The sequence below is a fragment of the Vombatus ursinus genome, unplaced genomic scaffold (assembly GCF_900497805.2).
Source record: "Vombatus ursinus unplaced genomic scaffold, bare-nosed wombat genome assembly UNPS02009205.1, whole genome shotgun sequence".
Classification (NCBI taxonomy): Eukaryota; Metazoa; Chordata; class Mammalia; order Diprotodontia; family Vombatidae; genus Vombatus; species Vombatus ursinus.
In genome coordinates this window covers 64,795,422-64,822,077 of record NW_020948983.1, presented here as the reverse complement: position 1 = coordinate 64,822,077, position 26,656 = coordinate 64,795,422, and the positions used below count along the sequence as shown (strand labels likewise).

Genomic DNA, 26,656 nt, shown 5'->3' with positions numbered 1-26,656 from the left:
CCATTTAATCAGAGGTTTTAGAGTTGGAAGTCCAATTGGTTCAAGCCCCTCCCCTCCCTCTATCATCTTAAAAGTGAAGACACAGAAACATGGAGGGGTTAAAGGACATTTCCAAGCCCACAGACAGATATAGAGTCAGGATCCAAACTCAGGTCTTCACAAGTGCTCTTCTGACTATACCACATTCAGAAAATGCCTTGTGAAATAGCTTCTTTTGGTAGTTTGCATTCAAAAAGCATGCAACCTTTGAGTTGATTTCATCAAGTCTATTTATTAATGCATTTCAAGTTTCAAAAAACCTTACATATCTTTGCACAATACTTTATTTTTTTTTTTTTGCAATGTTTTAGTAAAAATTTCCAAAGTGAACAAAAAAGATACTGTATAAAACACAGCGGACATTAAACTGACAGTAGTATTAATTAGATCTCACTTGTCTCGATCTTTTTGTTTTACCACATCTTGATTTGCAATGGAGAGTTCAGTGCACATATCTCTTTTCAGAAAACATTTAACTTAGACTCAAAATAAAATAGGGCAGTGTGTATCTGCCAAAACCCTACCACAGGATAACATTACAAGCAAAAAATTTACATGATCCAAAGTCTACCACACTCAAGAAGTTACTAAGAACTCTTGCAAAATAAAAGTCACCATTTTAGAAATGCAAACCCACTTCCAACCTTTGCACAGTCTGAAAACAAATGTATTTAAATGATTTAAAAGCAATTATGTATATTTCTACCTATTTGTTTGTTTAGAATTATTTATAATCTGGGGTTTCATGTACAAAATTTGTCTCTAAATCATGTACAAAAAGCTGTATTTTGAAAAAAGTCACCACATACTGTACAAGTTTACAAGGAAGAGATCCCATTATTTTCTCTAGCATTTTTGGCCTTGCTGGCTTGCGTCACATTATGAGAATGATTGTGTAAACCTTATACTCTTAAAAAAAAAAAAGAAAAGAAAAAGGAATACCCAAATACAGAAGCCTTTCCAACCTTCAAAAAATTTTCCTTCAAAGTGAAGCCAGGAAAATGATAGCCATTTACATCTGATTAGCTTGATGTAGTTGGAAAACAGAAGCAATAAATATGTCACAAGCTTAAACGTTTTTTAATGCCCCCTTCCATTTCCTGCATAGCAGTAAGCCTGTTAATACATTAAATGCTTTTGCTTTCTTTCCTTAAAATGCCAATTATTTACAGCTGCTTAAAAATGAAATTTGGAATGGGACATTGTGCTGTTTCAACTTCACTGCTGTTTAAACATAAAGAAAAACAAAATGTCAGTAGGCCTAACTATCAATTGAGCAAATAATTATTTTTAGTGGTTATCCATTATCAGTTACAATATGCTGAAAAGGTTGTCCATTTTTGATAAATTAAAAAATAAGCACAACTTTATCTTTTCCACATCAGCAAAAAATTAAAAAACAAAAACAAAAAAAACCATAAAATATCATTTGTTAAGGATATGAAAAAAATAAAAATAAGTAGGCTGCAAACAAAAAAATCCAACAGGTATAATTACCACTAAAGCATGAATAAAATTTCAACTAACTTAAAAAGATTGAACTGAATAATTAGATAAGTTTAAAATAAGAAGAAATCAGACACTTACATAAAAAGTCATTTTGAAGCAGTATGCTGCATATGCCCAGTTTACATAACACTTCTGTCAACTGTATCCCCAGAGAGTATTCAGCTGTGTGCTATGTTTTAGCAGCTGTTTGAAAAGACAAAATGAGTAGTGGAACCAACTGTATCATAAGGAAAAAAATTGATTCTCATTTCAAAACTGTTGTGTAAAAGCATTATAGAATCCTGGACCATTATACACCACCATCCTCTGTTATCCTGAGTATGTCAATTAAAACAGTAATTTTTTTCATTAATAGCGGAAAAGTTTTATAATACAAAGAAACATCCATATTGCAATTTTTGTTTACAATTGCACACAGAAGTACAATGTACGTAAGAAATACATTTCTGCATATAACAAGGTATGTACATTGGCAAGTGATGTCTCCAATGTTGAGGTGGTCTAGCCTCCTAGCCTTGATTGGCAGTTGAAAAATAGATATATATTTCAATTTGTGAATAAAAGTTTTAATAGAGCCATGTTTGCCTGCAAGTGAAGAAAACGCAGCAACGAAGAACAGGGAATGAGGGGCGCGCAATCGCATTCTAAGACTTTGTGCCATTAAGATTAAAAATATCTGTCTGTAAGAAAAACATGTTACTTTCTTCGTTTTTTAAATTGGAACATTCAGCCTTTAAAATTTAAGTAACTCCACCTGGTCTGAGGACATAGTATCTTGCCTTTTTTTCTTCTACTCTTATGCTGAGAGTTTAGTCTGGGGACAATGACTTAATAGGTTTTTCTTTGGAGTGAAGTTTTCCCATTGTAGGCACTAGGAAGAACCAAGGCAAAAGCTGCAGTTAACGTCTCATGTGTCCCATTTGATAACTTTCTCGGGGTCTCTGACGCTGTGGTGGCTGAACTGCTTGTGGAGGTCTCCTCCTCTTTAAAGTGCCTAGAGTATCAAATAAAAGCAAATGAAGCCATGAATTTTTTTAAAAGCATTATCCTCGATTTACAATTCAAATACAAGCTAACTTTTGAACACATGTAAAACTTTGCATAAAGTGTAAGACTGAAGTACAAGTATAAAAGACTTTAAAAAAACAAAGTTAGACTTAGTAAGACTTCCCTTCTCGTTACAGTTATCTAACAGTATCCTAGTTTGTTTGATTCTTTATTTCATTTAGTAAGGGCATTTTGTTGATACAATTTGTTTAATAAGAGTCTATGGGCATGAAAAACCTTGAAAAGTTGACAGAAAGTTCAAACAGAAGAAAGCTGTGTGAATCTGACAAAAATAACAAAACATAAATATTCAAATTAAAGTATTTTTATAAATCAACAGGTGAATATTCAGTGTAGGCATTTTAAAACAGTAATCACTAACTTATGTTGGAAAACAGTATCCTTAAAATAAATACTAAACCATACATTCAGTCATTCCATTTCCAATGGCAAAATATATATTTAAAATTACTTCTTACGGCACAGTTTTCCCACTGAAGAAAACTCTTCTTATTAAAGAGAGGTCTGTATGTTACTGTTGGATTACACAAAGAACCATAACACACAAAAAAATAGCTGGCTATTCTTTAAAAATGGAACAAAAATTTAATTTGCTCAAATCATCTTACCTGGAAGTGGTTTAGGAGGAGGCAACTTTGGATTACTGCTTGGAGTATGAACACTGCATATCTTAATAAACCCAGCCATTAACATGATCAGGGCAATTCCCATAAGCAAAACTGCCCACCAGTAAGCCTAAAAATAATAGATACATATTTTCTTTAATAAATTTATAAAATATTTAATTACACTAGGAGTTTATGCAAGCTTACCACATAGGAACCCTCCTCCAACATCACACTCCCAAACCTGTTACATTTAGTATAAAGTTAACAGTTCTAAAATCATGATTTCTAATACACCCCACACATTCATAAATGGGTTATCTAACAAGTTCATATTCCTAGAACTAAGTTGAGAATCAGTAAGTTAAAAAATAAAACAAATTTTAAAACCCTGTCAATAGCCAAAATATTTATTATACTACACGTACTAAGGCACATGTACTCAAGTCAAAGCAAAGTGCCCTGGACCTTCAACTTAGAAGCGATTTAATCTTATTTTAACTCACAATTCAGGAGGTAGGATGACATAATAAAAAAAAAATTTTTTTAAAAAAAAAAGCACTGATTTTAAAATCCTGGCTCCATCAAGTATTAGCTGTGGGACCTTGGGCAGGTCATTAACTTGACTTCTAGGAGCCCATTTCCTCATCCGTAAAATAAAGATAAAATCTATACTAGCAATACTTCACTATGTTGTTATGAAGCACAAATTAAATAATAAACTGTACATAAAGAGTTTTATACATGATAAAATGCTATATAAATATCAACTATGATGATGCCTAAAATAACGAATGCTAAGCTGGGTAGTCCTGCTTCTAATAAGCCCACAGGCTCATAGCATTTTAGTGCTTAAAGGAGTTTTAAGGAGCACCTAATCTAATCCAATCTCATTTTAAAAAGGAAACTGATACTCAAGAGATGAATCATAAATTAGAAAATTAGCATATTAGAAGGGTGGAGGAGAAAAGCTGCTGCAGGGAGACACACTGAAAGAAAAAGTTAGAAAGGACAGAGTGAAAGGAAAAAAGGTTTTAAAAAAAGTAGATATTAAGAACTCAGAAAGCTTTCCACTTTGTGAGAAGTGGAAAGACCAGGTTCCAATCCTAGTTCTTAAAATTAATGTGTGATCTTAGACACATCACTTAACCTTACTGAGCCTCAACACTGCTTCTTGTTTTTATCCTTCGTTCTCAAAGAGGACCATGACAATAGGAACACGACGCCATGACTTGCAAGTGAACTGGATTTAAGCGAAGAAGGGCTGTGCAAAATCACCAGCCTCACTTTCTCCTCCTGAGCCATCTGGGCCCAGTGGCCAGATACAGATCAGGATGATCTGAGAAGACCTCAGATGCAATGGGAGACTTTTTGACTTTGACTTTTTAAGTTAAGGTCTTTCCCAGGTCTCAGTCTGACTGAGGCAATGCCCATTCAGTGATTAAGGTTAGGTAAGAAAACACTTGAAAGCGTAGGTACAAATTGATATTTTCTTAAAATGTTAAGAAGCATCCATTTAAAAAACATCAATAAGTATTATTTGTAATGGGGATAAGCTAAAAGTCTTCCCAATAAGATCAAGAGTGAAACAAGAAAGCCTCTTATCACCAATATTATTCAATATTATATTAGAAATGCTAGCAATAGCAATGAGAAGAAAAATAAACTGAAGAAATTAGAATGGGCAATGAGGTAATCAGACTCTTTCTGCAGACAGTATGATGGTATATTTGGAAAAGTCTAAAGATTAAACTAAAGAGTTAGTGTAAACAATTAATAATTTTAGCAAAATAGCAGAAAACAAAATTAACACACACAAATCACCAGCATTTCTATATATCACCAACAAAACCCTGCATGAAGAAATAGATACCCCATTTAAAATAACTGTAGGCAGTAGGGAATATACTTGTCAAAACAACCTCAGAAACTACATGAACATAATTATAAAACATTTTATTCAAATAAAGTCAGATTTAAATGACTGGAGAAATATTCATAGTACATAGGTGGGCAGAGTCAATATCATAAAAATGACAATTCTTCCAAATCTATTTATTCAATGCCATCCCAATTAAATTACCAAAAAAATTAACTTACTGAGTTAGAAAAAATAAAAATAAAATTCATTTGGAAGAACAAAGGGTCAAGAATTTCAAAGAAACTAATAAAAAAAAAAATGTAAAGGAAGGAGATTTAGCAGTACCAGATCTTCAACCATATTATAAGGCAGTAATTAATCAAAACTATCTAGTACGGGCTAAGAAACAGAAAGGTAGATCAGTTGAACAGATTAAATATATAATACACAGCAGCAAATGAATATAGTAACTTTGCATTTGACAGAAGTAAAGATTTAAGTTTCAGGGATAAGAATTCACCATTTGGTAAAAACTGTTGGGAAAGCTGGAAAGCAGCCTGGCAGTAATTGGGCATAGACCAATATCATACACCATTTACCAAGATTAGGTCAAAATGGATATAAGACCTAGATATAAAGGGAAATATCACAAGAAAATCAGAATATGGAACATATTACCTTTCAGACTTATGGGTAAGAGAACAATTTATGAATAGACAAGAAATAAAGAGCATTGTGAGGCATAAAATGGATAACTTCGATCACACTAAATTAAAAAAGGTTTTGTATGAATAAAACCAATGTAGCCAAGATTAGAAGAAAAGCAGAAAACTGAAAACACTTTAACAGCTTCTCAGATAAAGGTCCCATTTCTTAAATATATAAAGAATTTCATCAAATCTGTAAGCCTATATGAGTCATTCCCAAATGATAAATGGTCAAAGGATATAAACAGGTAGTTTGGGGATGAAAGAATTAAAACTTTCTATAACTCACATGAAAAAAAATGCTCTAAATCACTACTTATTAGAGAAATGCAAATTAAAACAACTTTGAGGTATCATTTTATATGTATCAGATTGGCTAAAATGATAAAAGGGGAAAGCAACAAATACTGGAGGGGACGTGGAAAAATTGGGACACAAATTTACTATTGGTGGAACCATGAACTGATCTAACCATTTAGGAGAGCAATCTGGAATTATGCCCAAAGAGTTATAAAACTGTGTATACCCTCTGACCCAGCAATACCACCATTAAATTTGTATACCAAGGTGATTAGGGGAAAAGGGAAAGAATTTATAAGTTCTAAAATACTCATAGCAGCTCTCTTCATGGTTGTAAAGAATTAGAAATTGAGGAGACAGTCTTAAAATGAAGAATGGCTAAACAAGTTGTGATACATGACTGTGATGGAATACTACTATGCTATAAGAAACGATGAGCGAATTGATTTTAAATATTTTACTCCCCCCCAATTATATATAAAAACAACTTTTAATACTTTTTATTAAATTTGAGTTACAAATTCTCTTTCTCCTTCCTTCCCAACCCCGTCATTGAAAAGGAAACCAATTTGATAGAGATTACAGACATGCAGTTCTGCAAATTATATTTCCACGTTCATCATGGAGTAAAAGAAAACACAGACCCAAAAAAAAAATTCTTAAAGTTAAAAAAAAAAAAGTAGACTTCAATCTGCACTCAGACTCCATCAGTTCCGTCTTTGGAGATGGATAGCAGTTTTCATTATTAAGTCCTTCAGAATTATCTTGGATCACTGTATTGCTGAGAATAACTAAGTCATTCACAGTTGATTATCATACAATATTGGTCTTACTATATACATTGTTCTCCTGGTTCTGCACATTTCACTTTGCATTAGTTCATGTAAGTCTTTCCAGGTTTTTCTGAGAGCATCCTGTTCATCATTTCTTATAGCACAAGAGTATTCCATCACAATCACATACTATAACATGTTCAATCACTTCCCAATTGATCAACATCCCTCAATTTCCAATTCTTTGCCACCACAAAAAGAGCTACTATAAATATTTTTGTAGTTACGTCCTTTTTCTTTTTTAAAAATCTCTTTGGGATACAGATCTAGTGGTGGTATTGCCTGATCAAAGGGTATGCAAAGTTTTATAACCTTTGGTGATAATTCCAAAATGCTCTATAGAATGGTTGAATTAGGATATCACCTCACCAAAAGTGCACTAGTGTCTCAATTTTCCCACATCCCTCTAACATCTGTCATACTAACTACTCTCACAGGTGTGGGGTGGTAGCTCAGAGTTGTTTTAATTTGCATTTCTGTATTTGATAGTAGTTAAGAGCACTTTTTCATATGACTATAAATGAGCTGATTTTAGAAAAACAACACTTAATGAAATAATGAAAACTGAAATAAGCAGAACCAAGAGAATACTGTACAAAGTAACAGAAATATTGTCATTAAGAACAACTTTGAATGACACCTTCATTTTAAGTATCATAAATACTTGAATCAACTACAAAGGACCTATGAAGGAATATGCTATCCACACTTCCAAAGAAAAAACTGTATAGTTTGGTTTTACATATATATACATATTTGTTTCTAATGTAACCTTTTCTAGAGTGGAGTGGGGGGGAAGGGGAGAGAAAGGGAAGAAGGGAGGGAAGAGAGGGACAGAGGGAGGGAAAGGAAAAAAATAAAAAGTTTACAGCAGAGAAAAGAAAATTTGGAAAGAAGCACAGAAAAGCAGCGCAGCTTTGAAAATGATGAGTAATATTCATTACATAATCAAAAAAACCATGAACAGTGTGAAATGGAAATGTATGGTTTTATAACGAATCCTCTTTATTTTGTGTTGTGTACAAAATGTTTTTTTCCTGTGTGTCTTTTTGTATTTAAGTTCAAAATGAGTAATACATTTAAAAAAAAAACACACACACACCTTACTGTGCCTCAGTTTCCTCATCTATAAAATGAGATGGTTACACTAACTAGGATCTGCAAAGTCCCTTCTAACTCTAAATCCTATAAGTCTTCATATAGGATAAATTAAACCAATGCCCAGAACCTAATACATTAAAAACAAAAAACAAAAAGATTTCTACTGAGCTGGAACTTTTCGAATTGCTTTTTTAAAATCATTGTTTAATGGGATTTGAAAAGCCTCAGCTATCCAAAAAATCTGGCTTCATAGAATATTTCCTTAGAGTTCAAGAAGAATAAGATCTTTCTGTCTAAATTTGAAAACAAAGACGTCAAAACAGAAATTAAACATACTAAAATATTATTGTTTATTCACATGTAAAAAACACATGACACTACAATAGGACACTAGAACCTATAGTTACTTTTCTTTCTTTTGTTTCCTTTTTTAAAAAAAACATTTCTTAGTTTTTATTTTCTAAATTAAAAAAAGACTAGCAATTATAAAAAAGTGTATTGCCCGTGAAACATACAATAAGCATGACTCATAAAATGAGAGACTAGATGACATTTGAAGGCCTTTCTAGCTTTAAGCGTATGATCCTAACAGCACACATTGAAAGAGTTTGTAGCCACTTCTATGGATATTTTTTACTGGACAACACTTACATTAAATGGATAAAGTGAACTGGATTTCAAAACAAATATTTAGAAATTTACTACTACTACCAACAATAACAGTAACAATGAATTTCTATTTATATTTCAGTTTGCAAAGAATCCTTTAAAAGAATGCTTTATTTAAAAATTTTATCAGGTAGATTTAATGCAAGAATTATTAAGTTTATATTTATGTTGCATGTATTTTTATGTGAATTTCTTTTCTCCTCCATTAGAATATAAGCTCATAGCAAACAAAAAAAACAAAAACAAAACTGTTTTATTCTTTGTATTTGTATGTAATGCATACCGAGCACAGTGTTTGGCACATAATAGGCATTGAGTAAATAATTGTTTAATGATTACTATTTCCATTATGATAAGAAACTAATACCCTCAGGGGTTAAGTAATTTGCCCAGGGAAATGAGCATCAGATGAAAGCACATGCTAAATTTTATAAAAACCATGGCTTCCAGACACAGTCTAAGGGGAAAAAAAAGAAAATCCTTAAAGAGAATTTTGTTTATTCTTCATATTTCAACAGCATTAGTGATATATATGATCAAGAATGAAAAATTAGTTAACTTAATGACAAATTCTATTCAAGAATTCAAATTAAAAGTTGCTTCCCCACCCCTTCTCTTTGATCCACATATAACACAGTGCCATCCATGAATTCTCCACCAGAAAAACAAATACCAGGTGTACTTAGTTTGGGATACACACCTCCTCCCAGAATTAATACATTCAAATTCAAGTTCCCTCCAAAGTTATTCACTATTGTTGTTCCATAGTGTCAGACTCGTGACCCCATTTGTGGATTTCTTAACAGAGATACTGGAGTGATTTTCCATTTCCTTCTCCAGCTCATTTTATAGATGAGTAACAGGCAAACAAGTTAAAGTGACTTGCCCAGAATCACACAGCTCATTAGTGTCTGAGGCCACATCTGAATTCAGAAAGATTAGTCTTCCTGACTCCAGGTCTAACATTCTATCCACTGCGTCACACTGTAAGAGCATACAAATTTTCCAAAGATTATGCCTTTGCCTAAAATATCTTTTTGGAATTATCTTCATAGCATGAGGTACTTTTCTGAATACTGGAAATCTCTGTCTCTGGATAAAGTATTTGATGTTTTAACTGATCAAAAGTCATGTGAAGCTAAGGTAGGTGAATAAGGTTTAGGTGGTTAAGGTAGGTAAAACAGTATTTTAAGGGAGAGGAAAAAATGACTACAGAGTAATAAGACTGATTTTGTATATGTGGTTTAACCCAGATCCAAAAGCAATTGCAGAAGAGGTACTGTCAAAGTTTTCTGAATGATGGTAACATATATTCATTTAACAAACATTTATTAAGCACCTGCTATGTGCTTCATAATTTAGCTGTATGGACCTAACATCCTAAAGCACGCAACTCTGGAGGGAATAATATTCATTTGGATATCACAGAATATGATAATGATATATATAATCACATAATCATTTGGATATCACAGAATATACTATATAATTATAATATTATATATAATAATAATATCACAGAATCAAATGATATGTATAAATTCTAGTACATCTTGTTTTTGAGAGTTTTGTTACTTTATGATCACAACTTGGATAAGACACATGGATCATGATATATGAATCAATATTGGTCTTCAGAGTCATCACTAATGGCATGCCACAGGAATGTCTCATTCAATATTTTCATCAACAACTACGTTGAGGGTAGAGTTTGACAAATTTTCAGGTGACGTAAAGTTAGTAGGAATAATTAAAATGTTAGATGTCAGAATCAATATTCAAAATTATCTTTACAAGTTGAAACAGCAGACTGAAACCAACAAGATGAAAGTTGATATGGTTAAATGTAAAGCCATGTAAATATGCTAAAACAAATACAACATACTTCACATTATTTATGAAAAAAATCACATACCTTAACACTTGGATTTTTACATTTATACACTTAAACTTCTTAAACAAATCTAACTTTCACCTTAAAAAGCATCCAAACAAAAAAATCACTGATATTTCACACAAATAAAATCTACATCAACAGTATCCAGAATTCAAAAGATAATAAATGAAATTTATAAAGCACTTTGAGAAATGTAAGATACTTTAGAGAACTTCAGTCTTAGGGATAAGAGTGAACAAAAAGAAACAAAATGAAAAGAGAAAGGACCTGAATAATAGGTCAATTTCTAAAGCAAACCACATTCAACCTATATTATGACAACTCAATCAAATTTATAACTTGCAGATTTCCTATCATACTTCAATTAATATTTTAATGACTTAATAAGTCCATTTTCAGCAACCATTTAAATGTATCAAGTAAATTAGAACTGGTGCATATTATACTGACTACCCTGTGGACAAAAAAAGAAATTATGGGCTAAATAACAGTAGAAGGGTGGATTTTGCAGCTTAGTTTAAACTTGTATGCCTAAAAGGCAATATATCAACCAGCAGGGTCATTTCTAATGCTACAGGAATGTTCCGCTCACCATCTGTATCAATAACCACATTGAGGTAGTACAGCTTGTCAAATTTTTGGGTGACACAAAGCTAGTAGGGATAATTAAAATATCAGATGTACAAATCAATATTCAAAATTATCTCCACATGTTGAAATAACAGATAGAAACCAGCAAAATGAAAGCTGATATGAATAAATGTAAAGTCAGGTATATATGCTAAAACAAATTAACTCTATAAGCCTAACACCTATTTGATAATAAATTACGTGCAAAATACATGGACATTTGATTGTGTCAGAAGTTCAATTTCAGTCAACATTCTGGTGTGATCAGTAATATAAAATTTCATGCTACATTAACAGAAATATAGTATCCAGAATTCAAAAGAAAATAAATGAAATTTGCATAGCATGACCCTTGCAAGAATACCAAAAGGTCTTACTGAAATTTGAGTTGGTCACATCGATTATTCTGTTCAGTCTTAGAACTCATATTTGAAAAAGGGCACTGACAAATTGGAATATACCCAGAGAAATATTATAGGAAAGGTAAGAAGGTCTAGAAACCATGTAAAAGAGAAATGGCTAAAAGAACAGGGGATACTTTGCCTAGAGATAATAAGACCAAGCAGGGCATAGATCTGTTTGAATGACTGAAAGGAAAGCAAGCTTTGTGAATCTAGAAAAAAACTAAGGATTCAGAGATGAAAGCTACAGAGAAGCAGAGATGATCTTTTCAAACTTTCCTCTGGACCCCAAAGCTTCTGAAACCCTGAAAGAGGCCAAAAATAAATAAATAAACAAATGAAAATCAAAAAATAGAAATAGGAAACTGAGAAGTAACCTCTGAGGGTACATTCCACTAACTGTTCTACTATAGACTTGTGGGTTGCGACCCCCACCGTTTAAGAAACACTGAAGGGGTCATGAGTGGAAAAAGTTTAAGAAGCCCTCTGCTAGAGAACCATGTGCCTGAGGTCTCTATTTTAGCAATGAGTTCCTCCTATTGCTAAGAAATAGGTCAACAATTATAGTCCCCTTAATTACTTCCTCTACCTTTTCAAGGATGAAATTATCATTAAGACCAAGTAAGAAGTAATTAGCTACTCTGCTTTTCTGCAGAAGCCCCAAAAGACAGCTAGATAAGTGAAGTTCCCCTATCACTATTATCTGCCTCTGTGCCAGGTTTGTGATATGTTTCTCAAGCTCTTCCACATAGTTCCCCTTTCTCTACAGGTGATCATTATAATGTCTACTATGATGCATACATTGATAAAATCTACCAAGGGAGTCAAGTAAGAAGGAATTAAAAGTTAAAGAACAAAATTCTGATATTGGGGCAGCTAGGTGGCGCAGTGGATAGAGCTCTGGCCTTGGAGTCAGGAGGACCTGAGCTCAAATCCAGTCTCAGACACTTGACACTTACAAGCTGTGTGACCCTTGGCAAGTCACTTCACCCCGACTGCCTAAGCAAAAAAAAAAAAAAAAAAAAAAAAAACTGATGTCACAAAAGGGAACAATTCCCATGAGGAAAGAAAGAGGGAGATAAACTGGCCAATATGAGTATACAATGAACCAACAGACCAACTTTTAAAAGACAAAATATGAAAACAAGGGCAGGTAGGAAAAATAAATACAAGAGTGTGCAACTATGATGTAAGAAGAGTGTTAGGAATGTTAATGATGAAAATGAGCTGTGGTTGCAAAGTGAAGAATAATAAGAGGTATTTATTTTGTGGCTGTTTAGTTATACTGGGAATAAGGAGAAAGCTCAAAGCAAGTATGGGATCACTTATCAGAACAGATAGGAGAATGATAACAGATGAGCAAAAAAAAGGCAGAGTTGCTCAGGTCTTACTTTGCTTGTTTTCTCCGCCAAAGAAAATGATTTTTGGACTGGGAAGGACAAAGAAATGTCAACTGAGGAACTGAAAATCAAGACAACATGGGGGGAGTGGGGGGGAGACCCATAGTTAAGTTCAAGTAGTCACAAACAGATGAAATACAGCCCAAGGTATTAAAATAACTTATAGAAATGACTGCTAAATCAGAGCAAACGATCTCTGAAAGATTATGGAGAAGGGGAGAGGTATCTCATGACTGGCAAAAGGCAATTCTTGTTATAGTTTAAAAAGGTTAAGAGAGAGAAGTCTATAAAATACAGGTCAATGAGTTTAATATCAATTCCTTTCAAAACTGTAAAATGTATTATTAAAATAGCACTTATAAACATTTAGAAAAACAAACAATGATCATATCACAAAGACCTAGTAAGGCTTCATCCAAAATGTGTCACGAAAAACTAACCTCATTTTGTTTTTAAACCAAGCTACTACATCTGGTAGGTCAGAAGAATTCTGTAGGCACAGAATTAGACTTTAGCAAAGCATCCTTTCATGCTGTACTTATGGACAAGATGAAGAGATGTTAGCTAAAGGATAATACAGTTAGATGAACCATTAACTAGCTTCATTACTAGATTTAAAAAAAAATAGTCATTAATGGTTCAATGTCAACACTAAAGAAAGGCTCTAAGGGGCAGCTAGGTGGTGCAGTGTATAGAGCTCCAGCCTTGCAGTCAGGAGAACTTGAGTTCAAATCTGGCTTCAGACACTTGACACTGTATGACTCTAGGCAAATCACTTAACGCCGACTGCCTCACCAAAAAATAAAAAGAAAGGACCCAGTAAAAATATCCAGAGGATACATCCTTTAAAAAAACACTTTTACAATTTTGTTAATTATTCTTGAATAAAGAAAAGAACACATAGGAAGGGAAGGAGAGAGGAATGGAAGCAGAGAGGAATGGAAGCAATGCCAATGAAACAATTTTAAATTACAAAGAGAGAGGATGTATAGAAGTGTTAGTACTACAATGGTAAATTTAACAAATATTTTAAAAAAACTGTAATTAATAGATTTGTGGTATAACAGACAATCCCATTTTTCTGTTCATTGAATGAGGACATATTCAGTCTGTTACTGTCTATCAAGTTCATAATAATAATAAAGAAAATTTTAAAGAAATGATAGGCATACAAAACATGACCAACTTCAGAAAAAAATGAAATGCGAATTTTTATACTGCATCAGAAAATTCTTAAGAAGCAAAATGTTATTTCCTCATAACAACTGCTATTATTAACTATGCAAAAAATTATGATCAAGGAGTTATTATAAGGTCCATTTAAAATTATTAAAGTTTTTTTGTTTCATTTTTTAAAAGCACTCAAGGATCTACTTACCACAATCCATTCAGCAATGTTTTCATATAGCTCTGGACTAAAAATTGCTTTTTTCAGTCTAGCTAGAGGGCCATCAGCATCCACCAATCTGCACCGCATAAATACATCACAGTAGCCTCGAAAATCATTACAAGGGGATCCAGGTTGCAAGGTGATGGTTCGACCATTGAAGTGCTTATCCCATCGCTGAGATCCTGTACTTGCACAAGATGATGGATCCACTAGAAAAGAGGAAACATCAAAAACAATTTAAAAATCATTAATTTTTAAAAAATCAATTCATTTGCAACAAACATTTACTGAATGCCTATGAAATGCATTGTTTTTTTAAGTGTTCAATTCAAAACCATGCACATTATATCAATAAAAAGGATCACAAAATCCTAGGGCATGTTGCAGACGTTAACTAATTAGACAGAGAGACATTCCTTGCAAATGAATAATAATCAGGCTGAAATGTTTTTGTTCCATTCATTTTTGATGGAAATACAAATATGTAAATATGAACAAATCAGTCAAAAAAATAGCAATTATTTGATGAGCAGATACCATGGATTTAAAACATTCTAAAAGATTCATGGAATTTACTAACAAAATGGCATTTTTATAATAAAGGTATCATTTTAAAATATTTTAAGAGACCATTATCACTACAATATAACACTCAAGGCTGATTTTTTTTAAAGATGGGCTCATTTTAAACTACAGCTTTTCTTCAGCAAAACACTACCAGAGTTCATCAAGTTGAAACTTAAGAGAGAATAATTATAATAAATTACAAAGTGCAGTCTTACTTTTATTCATACAGCAAACATGACATAATTCTTTATCATCTTTGCCATCAGAACTAGCACATGTGCATTCCTCCAAGCCATGTTTTTCACAGATAGATCCTGCGCATTGCTATTGTAGAGAAAAATGAAGAAACATTCTAGGGTCTATATAGTAAAATGTACTGCTGCTAGTGAGAGAAATAAAAAAGTTAAACATTCTATTATGAAAAAAGTAAAAATGAAAAATTTTGTTTCAAATAAGAAGTCTTTCACAAAGCACACTAGAAATAAAGCCTACAACTGAGTCAAGTAGATACTTTCAGAAAGGATAAACGCCACATTAAAAGCAGAACAATAAACTAACTTAAAATAATATGAATACAGAAATAGGAAAGACAAGTGTACAGGCATTACAATGGGAAATTGATACTCCTTCAGCAAAAGGAAATAAGGAAAAAAAGAATTTTGTGAATTGTTTGTACTTCAATACTTCAAAAAATTCATCAATGCAGGTATTCATCCACTGATGCAGCTTGCAACCCTTTCATGCTTTAATAGAAAATTAATGAGTTACTATGGCCAAAAATATTTATCTCTGAGCCAACTTTTTTGGCAATAAACCTTGGCTAAACAGTCCTTAAGTGACAGGAAGTTGTCAAGCCTATGGTGTGGGTCCTTTCAGCTTGTCTGCTGAAGTGAAGTGATGTCAGACTTGCCAGAACTCATGTTCTATGGATAAAGCTTTTAGGAACTTAGGATCTCTAAAAGCAATCAAACATAGCAACAAAATGTTTAATAAATTGAAGGACACAAACTAGTGGCAGCAGGACTTCCTATTTAAAAAAAAAAATTACTGCCAAACTAGAAAGCAGTTTGGAAGAAATTAGACCAGCATCTTAAATTGTATATCATAATCAATCCACAAGCATTTATGAGGTACACTGTACTAGACACTGGGGAAACACAAGGAGGCAAAAGACAGCCCCTACACTCAAGGAGCTCACAATGTAATGTGGAGGCAACAAGCAAACAAACACGTAAAAACAAGCTGTAACCAGGATAAAGAGGAAATAATTAGAGATGGAAGTACAAAGAGGGAAATACAAACACAAAGAACGAAACAATCATTACTCCCAAGAAGTTTCCATTTTAATGGGTAAGACAATGAGTACATATATAAGTGTTACCAGAATAAATATAAAAAGAATCAATGCAGACAAATATATAGTAGTTAAATACAAGGTAGTTTGAGAAGAGGGCAACAACAGCTTGAGGAGTGAGAGAGTAGGATTAGGACAAGATACATGTAAAGGTGGCTCCTGAGCTTTGCCTTGAAGGAAAAAAAGGATTTTCAATATAAAGCATTTGTAAAAAAGCACCACATTCCTGACATGGCAAATAGCCAGTGCAACGGTGGGTACAGACAGGAGATGGAATGTTGTATGGGAAGAACAAAGAGAACACAAGTTTGGTTCTATCTCAGATTGTGGTAAGGGGACTAATATTCAACGAGAATGGAAAATGTATCCTTTCTGAAAAAAGAATAAAGGAGATCATAAGAGAGAAAATAGACAATAGAGATTACATAAAATAAAAGGCTCTTCAGGAAGAAATTCAATGTGACTTCATCAAGTATCTAAGACACAGGATACGTAAGACATGTATGCATACATAAATCTATATTTATATACATATTTACACACAAAATTGACCAAAAGTAACTGAAAGCCATTCCATAATAGATAAATGGTCAAAGGATATCAACAACTTTCATCTGAAAATAACCATGTATAAAAAAAGGGCGAATCATCCCCAAAATACTAAAGTGCTTGTCACAACTTATAGTGCTTAAGTAATGCTATTATCATTCAACATTTATTCATTCAAAAAAGGAAATGTAAATTGAAACAACTCTAAAATGCTATCTTACAACCAGTGAATTGGCAGAGATGATAGAAGATGGAAGTGAGCAATGTTTTAAGGGCTGTAGGAAGACAGGTATACTTCTAAAATGTTAGGGAAGCTGTGAACTGATCCAACCATTCTAGCAACTAATTTGGAATTATGAGAAAAGTCACTAAACCATGCATTCTTTTTGATCCACCAGTTCTACTACTGAGTATATGCTCCAAGGAGGTCAAAGACAAAAAGGTCACATATATAACACAATATTCTTAAGTGTTTTTTATGGGTAGCAAAGAACTGGAAATAAAATGGAAGCCTGTTGATCGGGAAATTGTCTAACAAATTGTCGAATATAAAAGGAACATTATTGCACTATGAGAAATGGTGAATAAGGAATTCAAGAAACACAGAAGATTTGTGTGAATGAATAAGGAATGAAAAAAGCAGAACCAAGAGCACAATATTCACAATGACCACACTAAAGAAAAGAACACTGAAAGCCAGCTGAACTCTTAATTTTAAAGATCTTTGTCCCAGTGAACAGATCATGAAATGTATTTCTCTATACTCAGTAAAGAAAGTGGGTAAATATAGATTTGGAAAACTGTGTATGTAGTAGCTGTGTTTCTTAACTGCTCAGAAAATTAACCTTACACACAAAAAAAAAAACCACCTGAAATTTTGCCAGAAAAGCATTATGATTTCTAAATATGAGAGATAATGGTGAAGCATGTTTCACTATTAGTTATTAAAATATTTTCCCCTTGAGGCACAGTGGATAAAGCACTGGCCCTGAAGTAAGGAGGACCTGAGTTCAAATCTGGCCTCAGACCCAACACTTGACACTTACTAGCTGTGTGACCCTTGGCAAGTGACTTAACCCTACTGCCTAGCCAAAAAAAAGTTTCCCCTCGATGCCCATCAAATGGGGAATGATTGAACAAGTTGTGGTATATGATTGTGAAGAAATATTATTGTGCTGTAAGGAATGACAAGGGAGATAGTTTCAGGAAAACCTAAGAAGACTTCTATGAGCTGATGCAAAGTAAAGTAAACAGAACCAGAAGAACAATGTGCAAAGTAACAACAATACTGTTATGCTGATCAATTTTGACAGACTTAGCTACCCCAATCAAATGATCCAAGACAGTTCCAAAAGACGCGTTATGAAAGATGCTAGTCTACCTCCAGAGAGAGAACTGATGAACTCTGAGTGCAGACTGAAGCATACCTTATTTTTCTTACTGTTTTTTTGGGGTTTTTTTTTTTTGTTGTTTTTTGGAGGGGTAGGGAGAATGTGCCAACATGGCTAATACATAAATGTGTTTTGCATGGTTTCACATGTATCCCTGATATATTGCTTGACTTTTCAATGGGTGTGGAGGGGTTAGAGAGGAAAGAATTTAGAATTCAAAATTTTAAAAAACATGAATGTTTAAAAGTATATTTTAAAAATTATTCCCTTTAGGGGCAGCTAGGTTGCACAGTAGGTAGAGCTCTGGCTTTGGAGTCAGGAGGACCTGAGTTCAAATGCAGCCTCGGACACTCGAAACTTACTAGCTGTGTGACCGTGGGCAAGTCACTTAACCCCAATTGCCTAACCCAAAAAAAAAAATTTCTCCCCTTTAACCTGGGAAATGTGTTAAGTGGTATATACAGTAGATTGAGTCACAGAGATTAAAAAAGGAAAAATATATCCTTCTGCCCAAGAGAACAAGATTAATTTCCCTATATAGTTCTGCAATCAACATACCTAAAGACCAACTATACTAATTATAAGTACTTGTCTACTTTTCAAAGGGAAGTTTGAGAAAACTGAGTCAAAGTATTGTGAATCAAATGTAAAACTTACCCCATTGATGCAAACCTGTGTATGTCTATTACAATCTGTGAAATTGGGTTTAGGGTCAGATGCTGGGCAGAGAGCTTTAACACCATTACATACGCCTTCTTTTGCACAATCAGAATCATCCCGACACTTCTCAGACTTTGACTTGAAATTACATTGTGCAGTACAACAAGGACCTTGACTTGGGCTGAGGAAACATTTTTTTTTTTAAAATAATGAAATATATTATACATTTCAATGCCCGTTGTCTACTTAAGATAATATGATGCTAATATACAATTTTACTAAATAATAAGTATAGAAAAATCCATTTCTCAGTAAATATGGCACTAATACACCAATTTAAAGTTTCACTTCAACTCCAGATTACAAAATCTGAGCATTCTGATTAGTAATAGATGATTGCTATTGTGATCATTGCATTATGTGTTCCCTTCAATTTATCCACCTTTAGTGAAAAGTTAGCACAGGAAATGCAATTCATTTTTATTTTTCAATTAGTCAAGTAATTAGTGAGTCAGTGCAGTGAAGAGGAAAGAATGCTACATTTAGAGACATAAGAAGGTACAAAACCTGTTTCTTCTACTACTTAATACCTGTTTGAGCTAAAGCAAGACACTTGACTTCTGTGGGCCTTAGTTTTCTCATTTACAAATTAAGAGGACTGTACCAGATAACGTCTTAAAGTCCTTTTCAGCTCTAAGTCTATGATCACATTTAAATACTGTAAACAAGTACCAAAGTCCCACATGAACACTGCAAACAAGTATCAAAGTTCCACATACAGTAATAAGATGTCAAGAGAAAATAGTCTATTGTCAAAAAGTCTTGAAGTAATTTGATTAACAGATTAATTACGTGATTTAAATATACAAAAAGATGCACACATAAGTAAACATGGATCTATAACACTTAAAGAAAATTAAGACTCTTTAATAGGGAGGAGGGAGAAACCATCTGGGGTAAAGAATCCTATTAACTGCTTTTCCCATGCAACTCTAAAACATATACCACATCAATATGAGTAACAGTTACAAGTATTCTTCACCATTCCTCAAATAAGAAATGAAAATAACAATTTTAAAATTAAATTGACAAATTTTAGTTTTAAATTATCATCATAATTAGCTCCATGGAACAATATATTTAAATTTGTAACTACATTCTGGGGTGTACCTGCACTGTTTTCCTGGTTTTAACTTGCATTTTTTTTCCTCTGGTTGGTTTGCATCATAGCAGCATTCATCCTTACACTGATCGCTATAACCACAATCACATTCTTCTCCTTGTTCTACCATTCCATTGCCACAAATAGGTTGGCCAGATTCTGAGAAAAAGAAATAGCTCTCATTAAAATAACAAAATGATGTACACAGTTATTTTATTTAAAATTCAAAAATAGTTCGAGGAATTTTTTTTAAAGGAAGTAAAAAAATTTTGGTGAGCAACAGAAACTTAGAACACTGAACTAGTAGTTTAAAAACCTGGATTTCTGTTCTAGCTCTGCCATAATTAGCCATATGACCTTGAGCAAATTTTAATCAAGTCAAAATCTCCCTGGATCTTAGTTTACTAATTTCTCAAATGATGGAGAGTTAGATCTCTATGCCTCGTTCCAGTTTATACACACCTCCTCCAAAAATCACTTTGACTGTAGTCATAAAACTATATTCATAGAATCTTTAGAACAGGGATCTATGAGTTTTGTCACTTGCCACGGAGCAGAACAAGGTCTTAACCAAAACACACATTTCTCTAGTTTATTCTTAGAAGCTCAAAGTTCAAATTATTACAAAAGATTTTTGTTATTGTTCAGTTGTGTCCAACTCTTCACGATTCCATGGACTTTTTTCTCCAGGATGTCTGGTTCTAGATCAATAACCACATAATTGTGGTTACTGGTGATGTTAAGATCTTTCTTGTATAGTTCTTCCATGTATTCTTCCTACCTTTTCTTAATCTCAAGTTCCTACCATTTTTGTCTTTTATCATGCCCATTTTTGCATAAAATATTCTTCTACTTCCCTGCAATGCTCATTTAAAAAGACCTTATCTCTCCTTGCTATTCTCTGGAATTCTACATTCAGTTGGGTACAGCATTCCTTTTCTCCTTTACCTTTCACTCTCAGGATAGACTGACAGTTTCCCAACTATTTGTGAAGGCCTGACTTGTAGGATGAGCTCCCTGCTCTGCTGCTATGCAAAGAGCTTTCCTCTCTGTCCCTGCTACCTTGCTTTTTACCCACCATACTTTTCACCTCTTGCTGTGGACATAATAATCAAAGGAATATTATCACAACTTCTGGAAAGGCAGTATCTGTGAACGGCCCTAAGTATCATTTCACAATTCCTGTGACTCCCAGGTGAAGACTCCTTTCTCTGGTTACTACTCCCCATATATGTTGTCTCCTCCTACTAGGATGTAGGCTCCTTGAAGGCAGGGAGTACATGGCTTTTGAATCAAATTCCTTATAGAATTTATCTTCTTCCTAGGCAACCAAAGAGGGAGCATAGTGCAGTAGATACAGCAATGGCTTTGGAGACAAGACAACCTGAGTTCAAGTCCTGTTTCTGTCACATACTGGCTATGCACCCTTGGAAAAGTCGCTTAACTTCTAAGTGCCTTAGACCACATGTGTCCAACATGTGGATCATGCCAGAAACAGCCCACAACATTTCCAAGTGCAGCCCAAACTACATCAAAAGGAAATTGGGGAGCAGCTAGGTGGTTCAGTGGATTAGAGCAGGACCTGAGTTCAAATCTAGCCTCAGAAATATAACAATTACTACCCCAACTGCCTCACACAAAAGAATATAAAATAAAATAATGTAATGTAATGTAATATAATATAATATAATGAAATCGGGAAATATTTATCAAAACAAATAAAAGCACAATAGAACATAATGGTAACATGTCATTTTCTATGTCAACATGCAACCTACAAGGATCCTTTCGTAGGATTTAGTGGCCCTGTTTCTACTTGAGTTTGACATCACTGCCTTAGAAAACTATCCAAGTCTACAAGTTACAGAAAAGGTGTTTACTTATACTGGTAGGAGAGCACTAGATAAAATCAGAGGTCTAATCCCTAATCCTATCCCCTGCAATAGATCACGCTCCTTGTTACAACAGTCGCTTAAGTTTATCCTAAGCACTGAGATAAGATAATCTGCATACAGAGATTCTTGTGGTCTTTGGTCATATGATGAAACCAACTCTGATTTTATTTCCCTCTTCACTAAGAATCTTGGGTCTTTCAATTTTATTGTAACTTTTTTATGTCTTCTGATATCAATAAAAAAAAGCCAATTTCAATGTAGTTCAATTCCTTCAGTCGTGTGAATATGTTGGCCAACCTGGAATCCTGAATTTATTTTGACAATTAAAACCTTTTATGACACTAAGGAAGGCATAGTAGATAGAGAGCTGGCCTGGGAGTCAAGTCAGTCTCTGACAATTTCTAGCCATTTGATCCTGGGCAAATCACTTAACTGCAGTGTTCCAAGACAATGCCCTAAGAGAAATAAATTCATGATCTGCATCAGTAAACTACAGTTCTTCACACTAGTGAAATATGAAGTTGAAAATCATCACCATCCCCTCACTCCAACATGGTATATACATACCGACAAAACAGTTATTTCTCTTCTTTTCAAGAACTTGGCTTATGTTTCGAATACTACAGAGTGAAAATTTATTGTTGTTAAGCTTGTCCCCAGATGTAGCTCTTGCATACATGATATAATTGCCATTTTCTTTCTGTCCTAAATTCTTAGATTCTCCTGGAGTACATTCCGTTCCAGAATCATGCTGTAAAACAAGACATCTATGTTATACATATCAAAGAGTAAAAAAAAAAAATAATTTTAATAGATTTTTTTCCCCAATCAGTTAATTTTTCACTAGAATAAGCCACAGAATTGCCTATTTTGGAGGAGTTCAAGAAATAGTAAAGATAACATTTTTTCTACAATGGATAGAACAATGAAAAGGGTAGAAGAAAAAAATGGGGGAAGGGGAAGGGAAAAGCAAACAAGGAAGAGAAAAGAAAAGGGGAAATAGGTAAGGAAAAGGGGAAAGAGAAAGGGGAAGCAAATCTTCTAAAATTCTTTAAATTACTTAGGTTGAAGTTCAATAATTACTCTCCCTTTTCATCACAAACCTCTAAAACAAAATAACCTAGGGAATCACTATTCACAGAACTTTGTCTTTCAAGAATCTACTTATAAAGAGAAGAAACAAAAGTAAGAAAGGCCACAACAATGCCAAGACCAAATAAGTCTAGCTTGTGACCAGATCTGAAGGATGGAAATTTTCCTATATTTGATTTATGATAATACTTAAAGGTCCTTTCTAGCTTCAGAATTCAATATATTTACAATTGCCAAATTTGGAAGAAACTGGGGGAGTTTATTTTACTAAAGAAAAAAGTAAGTCTTTAAATTTAATTTTTAAAATGACAATATAAGATATATGATACTTATTGATTTGTTCTTATGAAAAGTAACATGGCATAGCAGATACAAAGCCTTAGAACCAGGAAAATCTGGGTTCAAATGCTGCCTCTGACACTTAATAGCTGTGTGACCAGAAGCAATCCACCTCATCTGAGGGTCAATGTTCTCATCTGTAAAATAGGGACCATAAATTCCTTTAGAGACTACATGTCTCAGAGTTTTTAATGAGGACTGCATGAGACAATGTATGCTAAACACTTTGCCACCCTTTAAAATCCAGGTATCAGTAAATGTCATTTTGACAATTTTACAAATCTATAAATTTGATTTATCTTATTAAAATTCCAAAGATATATTTCCTACTTATGCTGTTTTTGAATGTCACCTTGCACTAACTCCTAATAGCCTACTGTAGTTCATTACCCTCCCCACTTCCCCCAATCTTTTTCAGATTAACTGTGTCCTAGTCATGCCTCCCCTGACTTCACTTTTTGGGCCTGATATTCTCCATTTATAAAATAAAGGAGTTGGATCAGATGAAGGCCTATTCTAACTGTAAATTTTTGTTCCAATATTTTACCCTTTAATATCCTGTCACCTGAGTTTTGTATAGATTTATTTTTCAAAAGATTATATAATCACCTTGCTAGTATTAAGTGTAATAATAGGTCATATAAATTCTATAAGAAAAATTGATAAGCAAGCAGTACTCACAGGAGAACCAAAGTTGTGTCCAACCTCATGAGCAAAAGTAATATGAGAAACTTTCGGTGGGACATGAGATCCATAGTTCTGAACAGTGATGATGCCAGTATTTAAGGATTTCTTTTTACCATCTGAATACAGTTTACTTTTTTCACATATTCCTCCAGAACTTCCTAATTATGAAGGAAAAGTAACAAAGATTAGTATCTTTCCCTGACTCCAAAAAAGTTACTGTAAAAAAAATTGTATTAAATTATACCAATCGCATTTTTTGAGTTTGAAATTCCACTGGGTCCTCAATGTGTCAAATGACCCTTTTCTTTATGTCAGGAATAGCAAATTCCTTCTAATATTAATTTTTAGTAGTACATATAAAGAAATTTTTAAGAGCAATCAGCTTGCCCCATCTCTGCTTTTTTATTTTTGCTGAAATACATAATCACTGAAAAATTATTAACGTTAAATATAGAACACTGTATTTCTTCAAATCTCAATTCCCTTTCTTGATTTCATTTTTGTCATTTTCTCTCCTCTCCTTTTAATTTAATGTTGAAATGTTCACATTTATTCAAAGCTACGCTTTATATGTTCCTTTTTATGTTTATGGTTTTGTAGAGGCAAATTTATAGCTTGAGTTCAATGAAAACCAAGGAGGCTTGCAGAGATTATGAAAAAGTCAATAATGGTAGTGACACAATATGTAGTTTGCTGTCCTTGAAAGAAATCTATAATGCTACATATGACTAACTTATATGATTTTTTTCAAATTTCCCCTAGGAAATTTAACTACATATAAAAGCTAGAATACATATTAGTATATTCAAGCATACTTCATTAACAGATACTATGAAGCTTACTTAATGAAACTGCTGACAAAAGTAATATTTATATTGGGACTTATGAGAAACCAAAATAAAAAAATTTTAAAAACTAAAGGTTAAAGAAGAAATTGAATGATCAATCAGTCCACCTACATTTATAAAGGAACACTTTGCATATTACACATTTTAGAAATTGTTTTCTCTTTTTAAAATTTACTATACCATTTAAAATACTTTAAATCTGCATAAATGTTAGAAAGGTATTCATACATAGTTTCTAAAGAAATGTAGTTAGTTCACCTTTTAAAATATCCTAACTGATCCATCAAGCCATTTGGAAATAATTTTCTGTATGTACTAACAGACCATGACTTCATGGTGCCATTAAAAAAATCCCTATTAAAAAAACACGACAAATCTTTGATAGAACTATAAAAAGAGAAAGATATTACAATATAATACTTCCTTCTACTTCCATGAACTATGTACTAGGAAATATTCATGAAATAAAATTTTAAATTGCTTGACTGGATCTACAAGATAAAGGTGTTAGTTTGCTTTAAAGAAATAAAACTAGATGTATACACTGAAATACATGGAGGTTTCCATCCTGTCACACAACTCTAGAAACATTAGCTCAAGTAGTGGAGTTTATGTTTGTTTCAAAAATAGGGGTATTATATATAGTTGGTTACTAGAACAATCCAATCACATAGACCCCTTAGAAGTATTTAAAGCAAAAATAACTCAGAAAGCCTATTTAATATTCTTCTTTGCCTAATTATTTTTTTCCAGATGAGGACCATGATAATAATATTGAAACTTATAAACGATATTGTTGTATTCACAATAACACATTAAGTTAAAATGCCAAGTGCTTTAAGCATATAATAAATCAATAAATATCCTGCCTGAGTGAAGATTTGTCAATTGCAAAGTGGTCCGATGCAGAACTGTCAAAACTTGAATTAAGCATAGAAGACTCCAACTGCAAATCTTTTCAGTTAAAGAGAAAATAGTAAATACATGGTTGTCAAAAAAGCATGCTCTATTCAGGTTTTAAAATGGATACTTTTTCTATTTATTTAAAAGTATTTTTTCTAATTTCAGGCAAAGGTATACTTAGTTTTGAGAACACTATTCTGAAATAAAGAATTTGTTACTACTTTACTATCTAACTTTAAACATATAGCCTGATGTCAGTTTTAATTACTATTGTTACATAAGAATGTATCATGTACTTCAGACAGCAGTTCTTATTAAATAGGCAAAAAACACATATAAATTGATAAATTAAAAACTAATTTTAGTAATCTATTAGTACCAGTTTTAATTTACTATATAAAAGTAAAAATATTACTTATATAGAAATATGATACACAAATGAATCATACTCCAATAGTAAATACTCATAACTCAAGTTCAATAATTATTCATTTTATAAAATTAACATTTCATTACACATTCAAAGATCAAAGTAAGGAATATAAAAGAAAAGGGCAAAAAGTATATCTGATTTTAATTCAATTAATTTATTGGACACTATGTGCCAATTATTATAGTTTCAAAGCATCCTCTCTGTTTGTATAGAATTCTTTAAAGTAAATACACATAGGAACATTAGCACTCACAAGTATACAACTCCAAAATTTGAAATCAATGAGACCAGGATTTAGAATGGAAGTAATGAGATCATGTGGTTAGGTTCTGTACTTCTTTAGGCTTTAATATTTCACTGTATCTT

The 26,656-nt window shown here is 33.0% G+C and overlaps 1 protein-coding gene across 1 annotated transcript in view; it reads right to left on the bottom strand.

The window, feature by feature from the left end:
- Positions 1 to 251: 251 nt before the first annotated feature.
- ADAM10 (ADAM metallopeptidase domain 10) overlaps positions 252 to 26,656 on the bottom strand; it is a 157,205-nt gene continuing 130,800 nt past the window's right edge. The window contains exons 9-16 of the mRNA XM_027851769.1: positions 24,101 to 24,264; positions 22,556 to 22,739; positions 20,102 to 20,252; positions 18,929 to 19,112; positions 15,193 to 15,301; positions 14,399 to 14,619; positions 3,225 to 3,351; positions 252 to 2,542 (exon numbers count right to left, since the gene is read on the bottom strand). Of these exons, the coding sequence (XP_027707570.1) occupies positions 2,448 to 2,542; positions 3,225 to 3,351; positions 14,399 to 14,619; positions 15,193 to 15,301; positions 18,929 to 19,112; positions 20,102 to 20,252; positions 22,556 to 22,739; positions 24,101 to 24,264 (1,235 nt within the window). The 3' untranslated portion in view covers positions 252 to 2,447. The remainder of the gene's footprint in view (positions 2,543 to 3,224; positions 3,352 to 14,398; positions 14,620 to 15,192; positions 15,302 to 18,928; positions 19,113 to 20,101; positions 20,253 to 22,555; positions 22,740 to 24,100; positions 24,265 to 26,656) is intronic.